The sequence below is a fragment of the Sabethes cyaneus genome, chromosome 3 (genome assembly GCF_943734655.1).
Source record: "Sabethes cyaneus chromosome 3, idSabCyanKW18_F2, whole genome shotgun sequence".
NCBI lineage: Eukaryota > Metazoa > Arthropoda > Insecta > Diptera > Culicidae > Sabethes > Sabethes cyaneus.
In genome coordinates, this window is record NC_071355.1 from 165,095,325 (window position 1) to 165,110,502 (window position 15,178).

At 41.1% G+C, this 15,178-nt stretch overlaps 1 protein-coding gene across 1 annotated transcript; it reads right to left on the bottom strand.

Moving 5' to 3' along the window:
* Nucleotides 1-234: 234 nt before the first annotated feature.
* LOC128740364 (putative gustatory receptor 28a) lies at nt 235-14,709 on the bottom strand. The gene is made up of 4 exons (XM_053835902.1): nt 13,651-14,709; nt 7,582-7,653; nt 7,417-7,506; nt 235-372 (listed from the first exon to the last, which is right to left on the bottom strand). Exons 1-4 carry the CDS (start codon nt 14,707-14,709, stop codon nt 235-237), a joined length of 1,359 nt encoding a protein of 452 aa, XP_053691877.1.
* Between the last annotated feature and the right edge of the window lie 469 nt (nt 14,710-15,178).

The following is a 15,178-nucleotide window of genomic DNA, read 5'->3' on the forward strand; positions in this document are numbered from 1 at the left end:
CTGATGTATACTATTCAAAATAAAAATGTATTATTACAACGTTGCATAGGAGTCACAGGATGAAAATTTTATTTAAAATTTGAAATTTATGATAATTTGGTTCACATATTTGTCAAATAACTTGAGGTACGATACATAAACGCTGATAGCTGACTGTTGCTTCGAATTTGTCTAGTTTCTTCAATACCTGATCCATAGTGAAACAATCACAAGTAAAGCAGTACGTGCTTTGATTCAATCATTTTGTAATAATGATCCGTTTTTGACTAGTGATACAATCGTTGAATTGATTAACTTTTGTCCACAGAGTTCGTTCTGGTTGATAGTAAACTGCACAAGGATTACAAGGTACGTTGTAGCTGCACCAGTGAGCTGAAATGGAATAAAATGATTGTAAATGTATAGTGAGATACAAGGCAAAACATTTAAAATGCTTTAGGTGAAAACAAAGACAGGAGGGTAACTATATTATTAGAGGATTTGCGTTGATGACACAGTTTCCCTGTAAATGGGATGATCAGTTAGATGTGGAGATAGCGAACGGTAGGACATCACAGTCGAAATCACGACAAACATTGAATGGATTATTGAATATAGCTAGTTTCAGAATGAAAACTACTTGCTTGCTAGTGCCAGCGGGGTGGTGTGGCTGTCAAACTACATACATTGTACATGTCCCACTCATTGGTTTTGGTACTTTTGGTTCTAGTGCCTACTTAAAGGTTTATTGATTTTAAGACTACTGAAACTAATTAGAAAGCAGTTGAACAAAGCCTTTTAGCTATAATTTAACTAATTCTAGCTGTTATTGTCAGTATACTGGCTGGTTCCAAGTTGTCGCCGTCCATAGATGTTTAGTCCGCTAAATTTTGACAATTTCACACCCCTGGCTAGTGCACAATTTAATGTATATTACCGCCAGAAGCATATTTTCACTGCAAAACTGGCTATTTTCAATGATCCACTGCTTAGGATTGCTAATAAATTTATAAAAAAATTAACAAAAAGTACAAATCCGGCTTCATATGTCGGAAAACCGGCCTTTTTGCAGGATTGACCGGCCACCGGCTTTGCAGGTGAAAAACCCAGCGGGGTGCTATCCTTATCTTAACGAACGGTGTTTGACAATCGACTTAACGAAGGGCGCTATTTGCAGAAAATGCAGGAAATAGCGCCCGTCTGACAGGTAAATTTGCTGCCAACCTTGTCGAGATGTGTTGAGGATGTTGGCAACAAAAACATGGCACCCATCGCAAGCCCCTGGAAAAATCGGTCGGGCCGGCCAAAAACCGGCCACTTGGCAACCCTAGAGGGATCGACCCACGCATGCACATTTACACCCATATTCTGTATTTCGAACGAGTTGAAATATTTCGATCGACTTGGCAAATACTTCGTTCGAGTTGTTTTTTCATATGAAGATCTTTCGAGCCGCTGTTTTTTCGAACAAAATGTCATTTTCGAACGAAACATAATCCCGTTCGAAATACAGAATAGGGGTGTTAAACGAGCTTACATATATCTTAATCATGACCCACAACGATCACCGTAGTCTTTGGGATCGAAGGAAATATTCTATAGTACCGCATACTATCGTATGCAGTAAATCTCAACATTCATCCTCTTATAGGTACATATATCTCTTGTTGTTGTGGTATCAGCCGAGATACGAGCAACCTTAGTGGGGATTGGGTAACTATTCCCGATCAGGAATGGCACGATCACTTTGACTCAATTTACATTCATTTGATAGTTATACCGTCTAAGCCAAACAAAATTTGACAATGTAGTGTATGGGACATTTGTAGAATTACCGTGCAAGTACCATATTTGACGCTGCTCCAAAGTTGTCGCAATGTTTAAATCATTTTCGATAATAACCTGTTTGATCATTTAATACTACTCAGAAACGTATGTGTGGGTCTCACGCTGGTGGGTTTTCACTTATATTCACGCCTTCGTGAAAGAAAAAGATCCATATCGGTTATCAATAGGGCTTTTGCTACACACACATGCAAGACATCTGTTGGGCACACATTGCATATTTTCCTATTCGATGCAGCAAAAACGTGCTGGATAAAATTATCATTTTTTCTAAAATTGTTCATCATTTTAAAGCAACTACCTAATAGTCAAAATAACCGACAAATGTTCCCTGAAATATATGCTGACTTTTGGTAACTAGGGTTTCGGTGAATTCGCCTTGGAATTCGCGTTAAATCAGGGTCCCAAATATACTGATTTTTGAAGCAGTATACGGCATAGGTCAAGTTGAAAGTAACGGAATATAAAATTGGTTTTAGCATAATAAATTGCTTTCTTAGCCGAAAGCAACTACTGGCTATTGATATTTGTTTAGTTTTATCCGGCTAACATAGGTCATAGTTACATTTTTGATCATTGCTACTGCGTCTTAGCTTATTTGTTGAAAATATTTTTTTTATTTAGTAAACAGATATATTACCTTGCCATATGTATGAAGCAATTTGTAATTTCTGTTTTTAATAAAGAAAATAAATCATTTAAAAAATTTTGCTCTTCCCAGCCCGTGTGTTTTATATGGAGCTGTCACTTTTGCCTGCCCAACAGATCTGAGACCTTCATTACATATGCACTCTGCAAACACCCTATAACGGTGAAAAAAAAAGAGAAAGTGCTCCTGTCAAATGCGCCATTTTTTTGCTACCTTAGTACGGTCGCTGAGAAATCGCTCGAAGGAATTTAACATTTTTTTAAGGAAAAGTGCTTTTTTTGTGATAATATTATCAATAACTATCAAACTGTAAGTATCATTAGTGTATTGTTATCATTATGCGAACTTTAAAAGCCTTTTTTGCATATTTCTGAACCAAAATGTTTTGCATCAAATTAGGTTCATAGTGTTCCTTATTTTTACAGAGCAAAATATGGAATTCAAAACGAAATATGTCACCTATTCCGAGACAAGGTATATGAGTTCGAAAAGCTGCTCTCTCGTTTAGTGTGCTAGAGGTCACCGTCCGTCGAAAGAAGAAGCTGCAGGAAGTGCGCCCTCGTGGCAAACCAACTGTTTTAACGCAAGCAATGGAAAAATATGTAATTGAATGGATTTGTTTAGTGGCACAATCGGGCTTTACAATTGATACAAAGCAGTTAAAAACATCAGTTGGTTACTTTTTTCGCTTATCCGGTCGACCTAATCCTTTCACAGCAGGAGTTCCCGGTCGTAAGTGGACGAGATATTTCTCCGACGTCACCCAGAAATTTCTTGTCACGTTCCAAGCGCTCTCTCAAAGCAACGTACAGCAGTTTCTGAAAGGTCAATCCGGAACTGGTTCAATGAAGTTGGCTCGTTTATTGACAAACAGAAATTGCATCAGATTCTTGAGAAGCCTGTGTGTGTCTCTAACATGGATGAAACAGTGGTTCGGATGGTTCCAACAAAAGAGTAAGTATTTGCAAAAATTGGGGAGAAATATGTGCATACGAGAAATGGGAATTCCGAAAAGGAATGTTATACCGCCTTGTTTGCAGCCAACGCTGCCGATACTCTTGCTCCACCGTTGATTCTTTTCCCCTACAAACAACGGCTACCAGCAGAAATCGCTCGAAACGCTCCCTCCGGTTGGGCGGTCGGACGGAACCAATCTGGATGGATAACGCAAGAAACCTTTTTAGATTACTTGAGAAACATATTTGTTCCTTGGGTGACAAAAACTGAAGTTCCATTGCCAGTAATAATTTTTGTAGATTGTCATACCTCTCATGTATCGTATGAGAGTATTGCATTTTGTCGCACGAACCAGGTTGTTTTAATATCTTTATATCCTAACGCAACTCAAGTGCTTCAGCCATTGGACCTGTCTTTTTTTAGACCACTGAAAGTTTATTGGAATAAACTTTTGATAGAATTTCGCACTTTTCACGCCGGACAGTCGTTACCGAAGCATGACATCGCACCATTATTGAAAAAAGCGGTTGATGACATAAAGGACTTCAAAAGCATACTAATAAACAGTTTCCGAAGATGCGGAATCTTGCCGTGGAATCCTAATGCGGTTAATTATAGAATACTTCTGAAAGAGCAAGCCAAACCGAGTGATGAAACGAATGTATGGGTTGAACCGGACAAAGATGAGAGCGGTAAAGAAAATGAGGCAAAACTTTGTTTGAAATATCTGGAATCTTACCTCAACATTGCGCAACTTAAAATGTTCAAAAAACACGAAGCCGATTTAATTTGGCCGGGTCCAGAAGGTGATACAAACTTATTTTATGTTTGGAAGGAAATTGAAGAAAAGGCACAAATGGTATCGGATTCCACAGCGGATGACCCAAATGCATTTCCAGGGTTCGCGACGTGGCAAAATATTGGCAAAATATTAGAAGAAAATCTTATTTTAAAACAAGTACTAAATTAATTTAATGATGATCGAATCGCAATCATGTTAGAATGGAAGTGGATGAATACGTTTGAAACGCAAAACCCAGCTGTGACAACAGTACAACAACAAAGTCCTTTTAAAGAATATCCGGAAGAACCATTCCATAAGCAGTCGGATGCAACAGAATCGGACAGATCAAAATCGTTACTACACAACACATCTAGCTCAGGTTTGTCTGAACAAAAGGAAGATATATTGAAGAAAATATTTGTTTTACCGAGTTTGGTAAAATTTACCGAACTTTGGAACAGCTCAGAGTTCGGCTGCTCAGAGTTCGGTAAAAAAATTTAAGTGTGTAGATGGCAACAGTGCTGTATGAATAGATAGAATCCCAAAGGTGCGAAATTGAGGCATTACAGGAGATCTGTCGCAAAGGCGAAAAAGCGTGGAGATTCCGTCGCCCAATTTTACCAGTGCAGTGCAGTGTTCAACGAAGGAATGTGATGGGTGATCGGGCTCCATAGCCTTTTCACCGAGACATATAATAATGACTAGCGGTGTATCAATTTTACAGCTGTCCAGGTCTGGTAATCAGAACCGCTTCTTTTTCTTCGCAAAAATATACAAGGCCGCCTGAAAATCACATGACCAAGGAAGATTAATCCAAATCGATCACATTCTCATCGATAGACGGTTTTTTTTCGAACAAGCGGTCCGACTGGTGATGACATTAACTAGCAGCATTACCTAGTAGCAGTACATTCCATGAAACAATTTAACTTTTATTGCACTTTTCTTTCGGTTTTGATGAGCATTTTTGGTCACCAGAACCGTCATGAGTGATGTTACTTGAGTTACAACTCATGACAAAGCCGTGAAGGCCAAATATTCGGCAATAAGACAACCGGCAAGCTGCAGAAACCTACGCGCGCCTACTGGATGAGCTAGTTGCTTCGACACTCAAAGACGATACGGTATGATATAGTCAGTGCACACTCCCCAGTATACGAAATACATGGTTTAACGAGACATATGCCGAGACAACGAGACAAAAACTTGGAAAAATCCTAAGCATTGCTACGGGGAAAAGTTTGGCCCAGTATCGACGAGTCTGAAGAGAAAAAAGCGCCGGGAGTCTTATACAATTTTAAACTTACGCGATTAGCACCACTTGAATAGAATGCAGAGGTCGTGAACAACTAGAATACCAATGTTGGGCTAATAACAGGCGCAAGTTCTATGAGACGGTCAACCAATCTCATTCACCAATCTCTAGGGACGAGAAAAAACCTGATTACTAACAAGCGCGAGGCATTCGACAGGTGCACTTTAATGAACAGCTCAATGGCGACATGAAGGAAGAAGACGGAGCGGAAGTTAACCTTAAAGTATTGACAAATGGTAGTAGCATCCCTGCTCCCAAGCTTGAAAAGACTCGCCGAGAAATTGTACAGTTGAAGACAAATATAGTCGCTGGAACGGAGGTGATGAACTATCGATGACGGCACTTTATTGGATAATTTGCAGAATTTGGAGGAGGAGAAACAACCGCTTGCTGATGGCATGATTGGTCCCATCTGGACTAGAAGGATTTTTCCTAAATACCTGGCGAAAGTCGGGAGTGTACTTTGGGGTGGCCACGATGTAAAGTTGTCGGATGATTGTGCAACGCAATCTGTGCTCGTCAAGGAGCCTAACGGTAGAACAGAGGGGCTCAACGTGCTAGATGGCTGTACGCCCATTATGTAATAGTAGTTTATCCAACTATTATGTGGCTAAAGGGTGTCCCACATCAAATTACAGCACGGAAGGTACGCCGAAGAGAATACCCATTGGGTATTCTCTCTTGAAAGTTTGGGTAGAAGTAGTTTACAGTGTATTGTTAACACCGTATTTTTATCGCGGTCAGTTTTTCGCAAATTGGACAAAATGGCGTCACTCGAAAAGCAACGTCGCGAATTTATGTTGCGCAAGCACCTGGAAAATTCTCAAGTCTCTCATCATGGCTGATGAGACTTACGTCAAGGCGGACTTCTGCCAGCTTCCGGGGCTACTGTACTTCACCGCCCAGCACAATTTTGATGTTCTAGAGGCAGTAAGGATGCAGAAACTTTCAAAGTTTGCCAAGAAACATATGATTTGGAAAGCGATCTACTCAAGTGGTAAACAGAGTGCGCCGTTCGTGACTACCGGGACTGTAAACGGGCAGATCTACTTCAAGGAGTGTCTACAGAAGCGTGTGCTTCCACTGTTGAAGCAACACGAGGGCCCTACGATCTTCTAGCCGGATCTAGCTTCGTGCCACTATTCATAGGATGTCCTGGAGTGGTACGAAGCCAACGGAATTACTTTCGTACCCAAGGACATGAACCTCCTCCCCTCCCCCCAGCGCACCGGAACTAAGGCCCAATGAAAAATACTCACCTATTATGAAGCAGCAAGCAGGCACTAAGGAAGTATCCCAAGGAGGCCAAATCTTAGGAGGACATGAAGAAAAAGTGGCAGGGGTTAGTCCCGGCGTAGTGGTTAACATTCACGCCTCTCACGCCGAGGACCCGGGTTCAAATCCCAACCCCGCAGAAGTCACGAATGACCCAAGCTGGTTAAAATGACTATAATCAAAAAAAAAAAAAAAAAAAGAAAAAGTGGGTTTCCGTACAGACAAAGCTGCAACCAGATGTTGTACAAAACTTTTTGAGTGGAGTTAAGCGTAGGGTGCGAGCATACGGCTATGGTATTGAAGTTGAATGAAATAAATATGGCAAAAGCAAAAATGTTACTTGGGAAATTGTATACAGTACCCGTGTCTTGACCTACTGCAAAAGACGATCGACAAGATTGTCAGTTTGGTATTTTACTAATATTTTTGGGAACTTGTCATATTCGTCAAGACTTATGAGACACCTTTTCAGCATTCGAATACCAAAGTATGTAATAAAATAAAATGTGTACAGAGAATGTATGTCAATGAATAAAGTAATTTGTGTCAATGCGTTTTATCTAGACCAGTAGTGCAGCCTAATTGTTAAATTCCAGTGTCAGTGATGCTTACCGTGAATAGCAATGTAAAATCCAAGTTGAATAATCCGTACGCTGTAAATGCTACTTTCCGATGAGTCAACTGTAGAGATAGATTGGACAACTGAAACATATGAAGAAATTTTAATACATTTTTACAAGGATTAATGTAATGTAGGTATTCATATTTTCCTTGTACCTGTTTAACAGCTTCGTCGTCGTAGTTGTTGACATTGATTAATTTGTGCACATTAACAGCAATTTTGTCGTTCTGCAAAATATATTCAAGTTTTTAATATCGCCTCGACTGGGAGAGGCTGTTAGAGTCAATAGGATCTTAGCAACTGGTCTTGCAATTGTCCTACACTCTAACAGCTGGCTAAAGTCTGTCGTATAAAAAACAGAAGGTCAAATTTCGATAACGAAATGTAGCACCTAGGCTTTGCTTTGCTTTTATCTTTTAAGGAACAAACAGTATCGTAAGTCTGCTAAATAATTAAAATTTATTTTTACTTTTTCCCTGGAAATTTCAGATTCTTTGAATAGACACTTTAATATGCGACAAATATGCTTTACCTTATGTATATAGGGTAACCAACGTATTTTGGACCCCATTAGCAGCTGTACATAATTTGGACACTTACAGCCAAATCAAATGGAAGTGTCCAAATTATGTACAGTTGCTGAAGGGGTTCAAAATAGGTTGGTTGCCCTACTGTCGGTTTTAAAGAAAGGCTGATTGTGTGTCCTCTGGCTGCAGGGGATTACCTACGAATGGCCGAAACACAAATGGCCGAAATAACAAATGGCGTAATATATCTAATGGCCGAGTCACGAACGGCCGAATCACAAATTGCCGAATCACGAACGGCCGAATCACAAAAGGCTGAAACACGAATGGCCGGACGTCATATTCGGCCGAAAATAATCACGTACCTGCACAAATGTCGGGTATATGCTGTCCTTACTCGCTGCCGCTCGTTCGGACTTAACTAAGGGATAATCCCTACTAGTCAATAAACCTAGGAAAATGCATGCACCTAAATAGTAGTGGTTTCTGCGGGGGGCTGCCTCCCGTAGTGGGCGGCACTTCCGAGAGCGGTTCACCGGTGCAAACTCGCGGCCTGCGGCCCTTACGACTTGCAAGGTACTGAGTGATGTCCGATTACTTCTCGATTAATCGAACTAATCGATTATCCGCTAAAATAATCGATTAATTTTTAATCGATTGCTTTATGTTCCGATTATTAGATAATCGATTACCTGGCCGATCGATTATGCCGGATTATTTAAAATTTTATTGTTTGACAATTTCTAACAAATTTAATTATTACAGTGGCAGGCGCTTACCTTCTAAATTAACCACATGCAATCAGCCAGTTCGTTGGTTTCGAGGTACGATGCTGATCTAAGAAACCAATAGTCGTATGTTCAAATCTCAGCTAGGCAGTGCTCCTAGATAGAGTCAGTAGGATTGTTGCAATAGCCCCGTAACTGTCTTGTACTCTAATATCTGGCTGTGAAGTCTGTCGATAAAGATGGATCTAATCCTAGAAAGTATGTTTAACCCCTAGGCTTTTTCTTTTAATCATCCAGTTTACACGCAGTAGGCCAGCTTGAATACCACGCTGAAACCTAAAAACCAAACTAAACTTTATCTAGATATTAACCGTGCCACCGTCAAAAGATAATTCGAAATTTGTCAGTCTGTCAGACACGAAATTTTGTAAGGAATTTTTAGAAAACTGGGTAATACCCTTCGTCTTTTTCTATACAAAAACCAAAAAATGCGGTCTCCTCGATTTCTATGTAACTAGCCTAAGTCTGACTGCACATTCCAAAACACGTGGACAGTACTACGGGACGCAAAGCTATTTTTTGGTGTCGGGGACTGTAACGAGGTTACAAAATAAATAAGGTAACAAACCCTATTGTCCAATCCCACACACAACCTTCACTAAAAGGTTGCCGTTATCCCCGAAAAAAGGTTAGGGTACCGCGACAGTAAACAAACCCTGCTAATGCCCACCGGGTGGAACCTGGCGAAACTAGCCGAAGCTGAATCGTCAGTCCCGTCGTAAAGTCCTGTGCTTGACAGGACAGGCAAATCAGTCTGGCGAATGAGCGATTTTAAAGATAACCACCTATGAGACGACACGCAAGATTGGAAAGAGCTAGAAGTTAGAAGACGCAAAGTGATACATGAGAAGACGAAAAGCGAAGTAAACTAGTATTCGGAAAAGATACAATAACTTCTAAAGTGGAAAAACACGGGTAGAAAATATAGGCGCTAAAGCGAGGTTAGATTACCTAGTCGAACGAAGCAAAAGACCACCAGCACCCTCCTTCAAACGGAGGTCTTCCCTTAGATCTTGAGAGCGCGACCGTCGTCAGTCGGCCTCAACACGTGTCGGCCATGAGTGCGTGATCCGATTCTCCGAGCAACACACCGAGCGAGCAGGCAGTTGCTACCATCCGTGGCCCTATACACCATTGACCGTAGGAACCGATCGCCGAAGAGCCAACCGTATGATATACCCACCACATAAGCAATTGTTACTGTCCGTGGATTCACCACCGTTCGTACCGGCTACCGGATGTCGGACCCGGTCGAACTAAAATATTCGATTCACCATTTACCACCCACCCCGTATCTGGTACGAGCTATCTGTAAGCGGTCTACGAAACCGCTAGTCTAGCGCAGTCACTTGTTCATCGGAACATCAGAGACCCTTCGTCGACAAGAAGCAGCAGACCGTAAGAAAAACTGAAGCAAATTAACCACTAGATTAAGCGAATCGTGTAAATGAAGATCTGTTAACCCTCGAAATGGTGTTTGCTACGATATGTGTCCTCGGAAAGTGTGAGTCCCCGAATGCCCCCCTCCCAGATCGGTTCGCGAGTTAGCCCCCGGTAGGTTAGTGTAGGATGCCTAGGGGATACTCGTTCGTAAGTTTATAGTTGAGTGTTTGATGGACCTGCCCTGAGGTATTCTAGCCGGACCGGGATTGTATCGCTAAACACGCTCCTTCACGGCAAGTTAATCCTTGCCTGGCGCTTAAGTGAAGGTTATCACTGCTCCCTGCCCCAAAACCCATCCCTCCCCGTTACAAGACGTAAAGGTTATAACCAATCGATTATTTCGATTAATCGATTATGCAGCGCCGATTAATCGATGTCGATTATTGGCCGCCTAAAAAGTAATCGATTATTAACTAATCGATTAACTGAAAAAATCGGACATCACTAGGTACTGCACGTGACGTTGTTCGTCTGTCAGCGTGTGTTAGCTGCGTTTCTCGGCGCGGGTTTTCGAGGGAAGGCCCCGTTCCTATGTAATAGACGAATCTCAAGTTTTTAGTCTTGACCTTGAAATGCGGTCATACATATATATTAATATTTTTTGAAACGATGGTTCTACAATTGATGAAGAGACGGTAGGGGGTAAGGGCCGGCATATTGTCGTCGTCCTGAAAGTAAAAAGTAGTTAGATTAAAACTTCTCGTTCGGTGGTAATCTGCAGTTCATCTAGGAAGCGGCACAATATGTGTCGATAACCCAACCAAACGCGTCGCTTCCTTGATAAGTGGATTTTGCAGTCTCCTTTTGTTCAGCGCCTCTATGGTTCAAAGGTACAAGTACCAGCGAACCACATGCCCTGGCGGGTGTTGTGGGTTTGAATCCGGTTATAATCTCAGATTACAGCTTGGTTCGACTCATGCACCTTCCAGCATTGGACAAAAGGTAGGAGTCAAAATGACTACTTGTCAAACGTAGCTACCAATACCCCCCCCCCCCTTCTTTTCCGCTCTTCCCCTCCTTCACCAAAATTTTCATTTCTTTCCGCTACGGTCCCTTCATCAATTGTAGAACCATCGTTTCAAAAAATATTAATATATATGTATGATCGCATTTCAAGGTCAAGACTAAAAACTTGAGATTAGTCTAATAAAAATTTTGTTGATTTAGGCATTCCGGGAAAATTCGGCCTTTGATGATTCGGCCACTCGTGACTCGGTCTTTCGTGATTCGGCCATTCGTGATTCGGCCATTTGTGATTCGGTCTTTCGCGATTCGTCCTTTCGTGATTCGGCCTTCTGTGACTGTTGTTGGAATTCGGCCATTTGGATTTCGGCCATTCGTGATTCGGCCATTTGTGTTTCGGCCATTCGGTACCAGCCCGGGTCGACTATGATCCTCGTGGGCTATTATAAGTCGGGGGACAACCAAAAGCAGCGCACCTTACACATTAAATAATATATGGATTATAATAAATTGTATGGACGAAACCCAGCAAACATTTTCGTACGTATATCAAAGTAACAAATGAGAAATATGTACCGATATATATCTAGAAAAATCATATTCGATGCACTAATTATGTAGTAGTAGTATCTCCAGACTTTAAAAAGGGGAAACGAAAGGGGTGTAAAACTTCAGAAGATTTATCTATTTGATCGTTCAACAAAGTTAATTATTTACTTCGTTCGATATCCTGCAGCCGGGCTGGTAGCGAATGGCCGAAACACAAATGGCCGAATCACGAATGGCCAAAATCCAAATGGCCGAATTCCAACAACAGTCACAGAAGGCCGAATCGAGTGGTCGTGGGTTCGAATCTTAGTAGAATCAAGCCATTCGATGTCGTGACTTTAGCATGGGTTTATTCTCAGGCCCCTCCATTTACCCTTCCTTCATGCTGAATTCTATATTTACCCTCTGACGCCTCTTGACAGTGCAAATGTCCCTCCTATAGTTAAGTGTACTGGTCAGAGGTACGAATGAGTCCTCGTCAGGGACGGCTATAATATGGGATAGTACTTGCAGCAAGGAATATGCGGGTAAAGTAGATCAAGCTTTGAAGGAAGGGTAAGTCCCAATACACACAAGCACGCATAAAACCTTATAAGCATATCACTCATTCAATAGCGATTATAGCTAAAAGAAATGCAGTGCAGGTCATACAGCAAACACCCGGGCGATATTACAATAGATCAACTATACTGGTCGCAGTAATGAGTCCACACGTGGAAAAAAGGCCGAATCACGAAAGGCCGAATCGCGAAAGGCCGAATCACGAATGGCCGAATCACGAAAGACCGTATCACAAATGGCCGAATCACGAATGGCCGAATCACGAAAGACCGAGTCACGAGTGGCCGAATCATCAAAGGCCGAATTTTCCCGGAATGCCTAAATCAGCAAAATTTTTATTGCTCATTTTGTGAGACCTTGAATAAAATTTTTCACCTATTTCTCTCCGCGAATTTGAAACATCCCCCTGATAAACCTTTAAAATTTTCCCCTCTATTGCCTTGTTTTTCTCGCAGCTCTGTGATGATCCGCGTCACTGATAGGTGAAGTAAAAAAGCTTTTCGTAAAATTCTGTACTTTAGTTTTGGCTGGTAAACGGCTGCGGGGCAGCCTCCCCGCAGAATCAGAAACCACTGCTATTTAGGTATTTTTCTAGGTTTATTGTTTAGTAGGGATTATCCCTTAGTTAAGTTCGAACGAGCGGCAGCGAGTAAGGACAGCATATACCCATCATTTGTGCAGGCTGTAGGCCGTCATTATTTTCGGCCGAATATGACGTTCGGCCATTCGTGTTTCAGTCTTTTGATATTCGGCCATTCGTGATTCTGCTGTTCGTGATTCGGCCATTAGATATATTATGCCATTTGTTATTTCGGCCATTCGTGATTTGGACATGTGTGCCAAAGTTAATGTAATTTTAATATCATCAATGTTTATTGTAAGTAAACCATCTTTGTGGCAGTTATTAACTAAACATTGAAATATATTGACAGGCTTTGCATTAACTTAATCGCTAAATTGTGTGTATAATAGGCTAAAGAACAAAAACCTATGCTTTTTTGGCACAATCTCACCTCGGCGGACGGTACAGAACAAATATAGAAAGAAATATCTAACTTACGTTATAAGAATTACAAATAACAACAAATGCAATAAAACTGATGACGCCAAGAACTGACTAAAGTGACAAAAATATTGTGAAAAAACGAAAATAGTAAGAAAAGGGATAATTAACGTATCTAAGACGAGTCCAATTTGTTCCAACTTCAACTAGCGAACAATTATACCGCTCATTCGGTTACTAATACCATTTGAATTAAAATAAAAAATTAAAATTATTTGCCAATGCACTTATAAATCTCTTCTGTTCGTATTAGAAGTCATTTGATACGAAAAGTCAGAACGTTATGCTTATAATTTATTGCAGATCAACACACACGCTTCGGTGTCATACCTCTTGAACAGCCAAACTGCTCACGAAGATAATTTTTAGCACTCCAAAGGCGTGAATCATTGCTTGAAAACCAAAGAACAGAATGAACTGAAACTGGGTACAGGGTGTGGTTGACATATGTTTAGTGAAAATGATTTCCAGTATGTAATATACATTGAATACCACGATCAGAAAAGTTATCGTAACGATGGTTAACATTTGCACTTTAAAGTACTCCTGAACACTGTTACACGCATCACACAATTCGTCCTGGATGCTAGCCACTCGGGTGATCACTTCCGGCATGTAACGATTGGTATTCCAAAATGTAGAGGATAATATTCTCAGTGGTTTTTGAAACCGTATCTTCTTCGCAGGATTCTGTGTTTCATCGTAGGCTGGAAGCTTTTTCTCCAAACTGATTTCTTGAAGAGAACGTAACACTTTATTCAGCAGGTAAAATCGATGCTTGGTTTGATTGACGAGACAAAGGAAAAGCACGATGATCGTTGCCATCATTAAATAGGGTATGAAAAAGGCCACCCATGCAGTGAACCTAGGATGAATGTTGCTAGCAAATAAAACAGCCACCGATATTCCAATATACACGATCTGTATGATAACTTGGTAAATCATTATGAAACAATTGTACAGGAGCGTACTGCGGTAATCTGTTTCGACGCCAATCTCTTTGAAATGTTCATCCGTTTTTGCCAGAGAGTGAAAAGCGCGTATCAATCTATCCCGCCGAAACACACTATAGAAAAAGGTCATCACAAATGCGCTCAATCCGGTGAAAAACTGCAGAGAATTTCCAAGAACACTGATTTCAGTACTGAAGAAGTACCGAGTAATGCTTTCCTGATTGATGAGCGAAACAGCAAAACAAATGCATATTATTGCCGTTTGTATGATTGAATTGAGGTAACCGAATGCAGTACACTGTAGTACATATTTACGTCCGACTTTCATGACCGTGAACGGGGTCATCCCGGTAATGAATGTTATCCTCAGGATAGGACTTTGAGCTGCATAGAAGCTAGCAGGATTAACAAAATCTCTCCACCATCCAATCGCCATTGCGTGAAAAACGATTTCAGTTACCGGCGAAAAGCAACGTTGTCGGTTAACAGCTCCGAAAGGACTAATCCATGCGATGCGTACATTGTGGGTGATAAGTTTATTACCCAACCCTTATGCGTTTTTTACGACGTTAGTGTTCCGGGGGGTTTCCTAGATTTGATAGGATCACATTTTTCTCATGGCTCCACCTTCACTAACGAATTAATCATTCCGTACCATTTATGAGCCTCGACGCACCGGCACAGGACCTGTCAAGAAAATGAAAAACTGTTTGCCTTGTAAATGGTACGGTACACACACCAACGAGGTGTCGCCAAATTCGTGATACAATCTTGCAGCGCGTTCCGAGTATATCTCATTACCGTGTTATCCTGTTGTCACCATCTGAAGGCACTGAACTCGTGTCTAATGAGGGATTTAGTTGAGCGAGCTACACTGTGGGTCTAGTTTGTTGTTCATTCAATCG

Coding starts and splice junctions, on each gene's coding strand:
- LOC128740364 (XM_053835902.1), bottom strand. CDS start 14,709: ATGGCGATTGGATGGTGGAGAGATTTTGTTAATCCTGCTAGCTTCTAT. Junction 7,654..13,650: donor GCAGTTTGGCTGTTCAAGAG/GTATGACACCGA, acceptor TATATTTTGCAG/AACGACAAAATTGCTGTTAA. Junction 373..7,416: donor ATTTTACATTGCTATTCACG/GTAAGCATCACT, acceptor ATTCCATTTCAG/CTCACTGGTGCAGCTACAAC.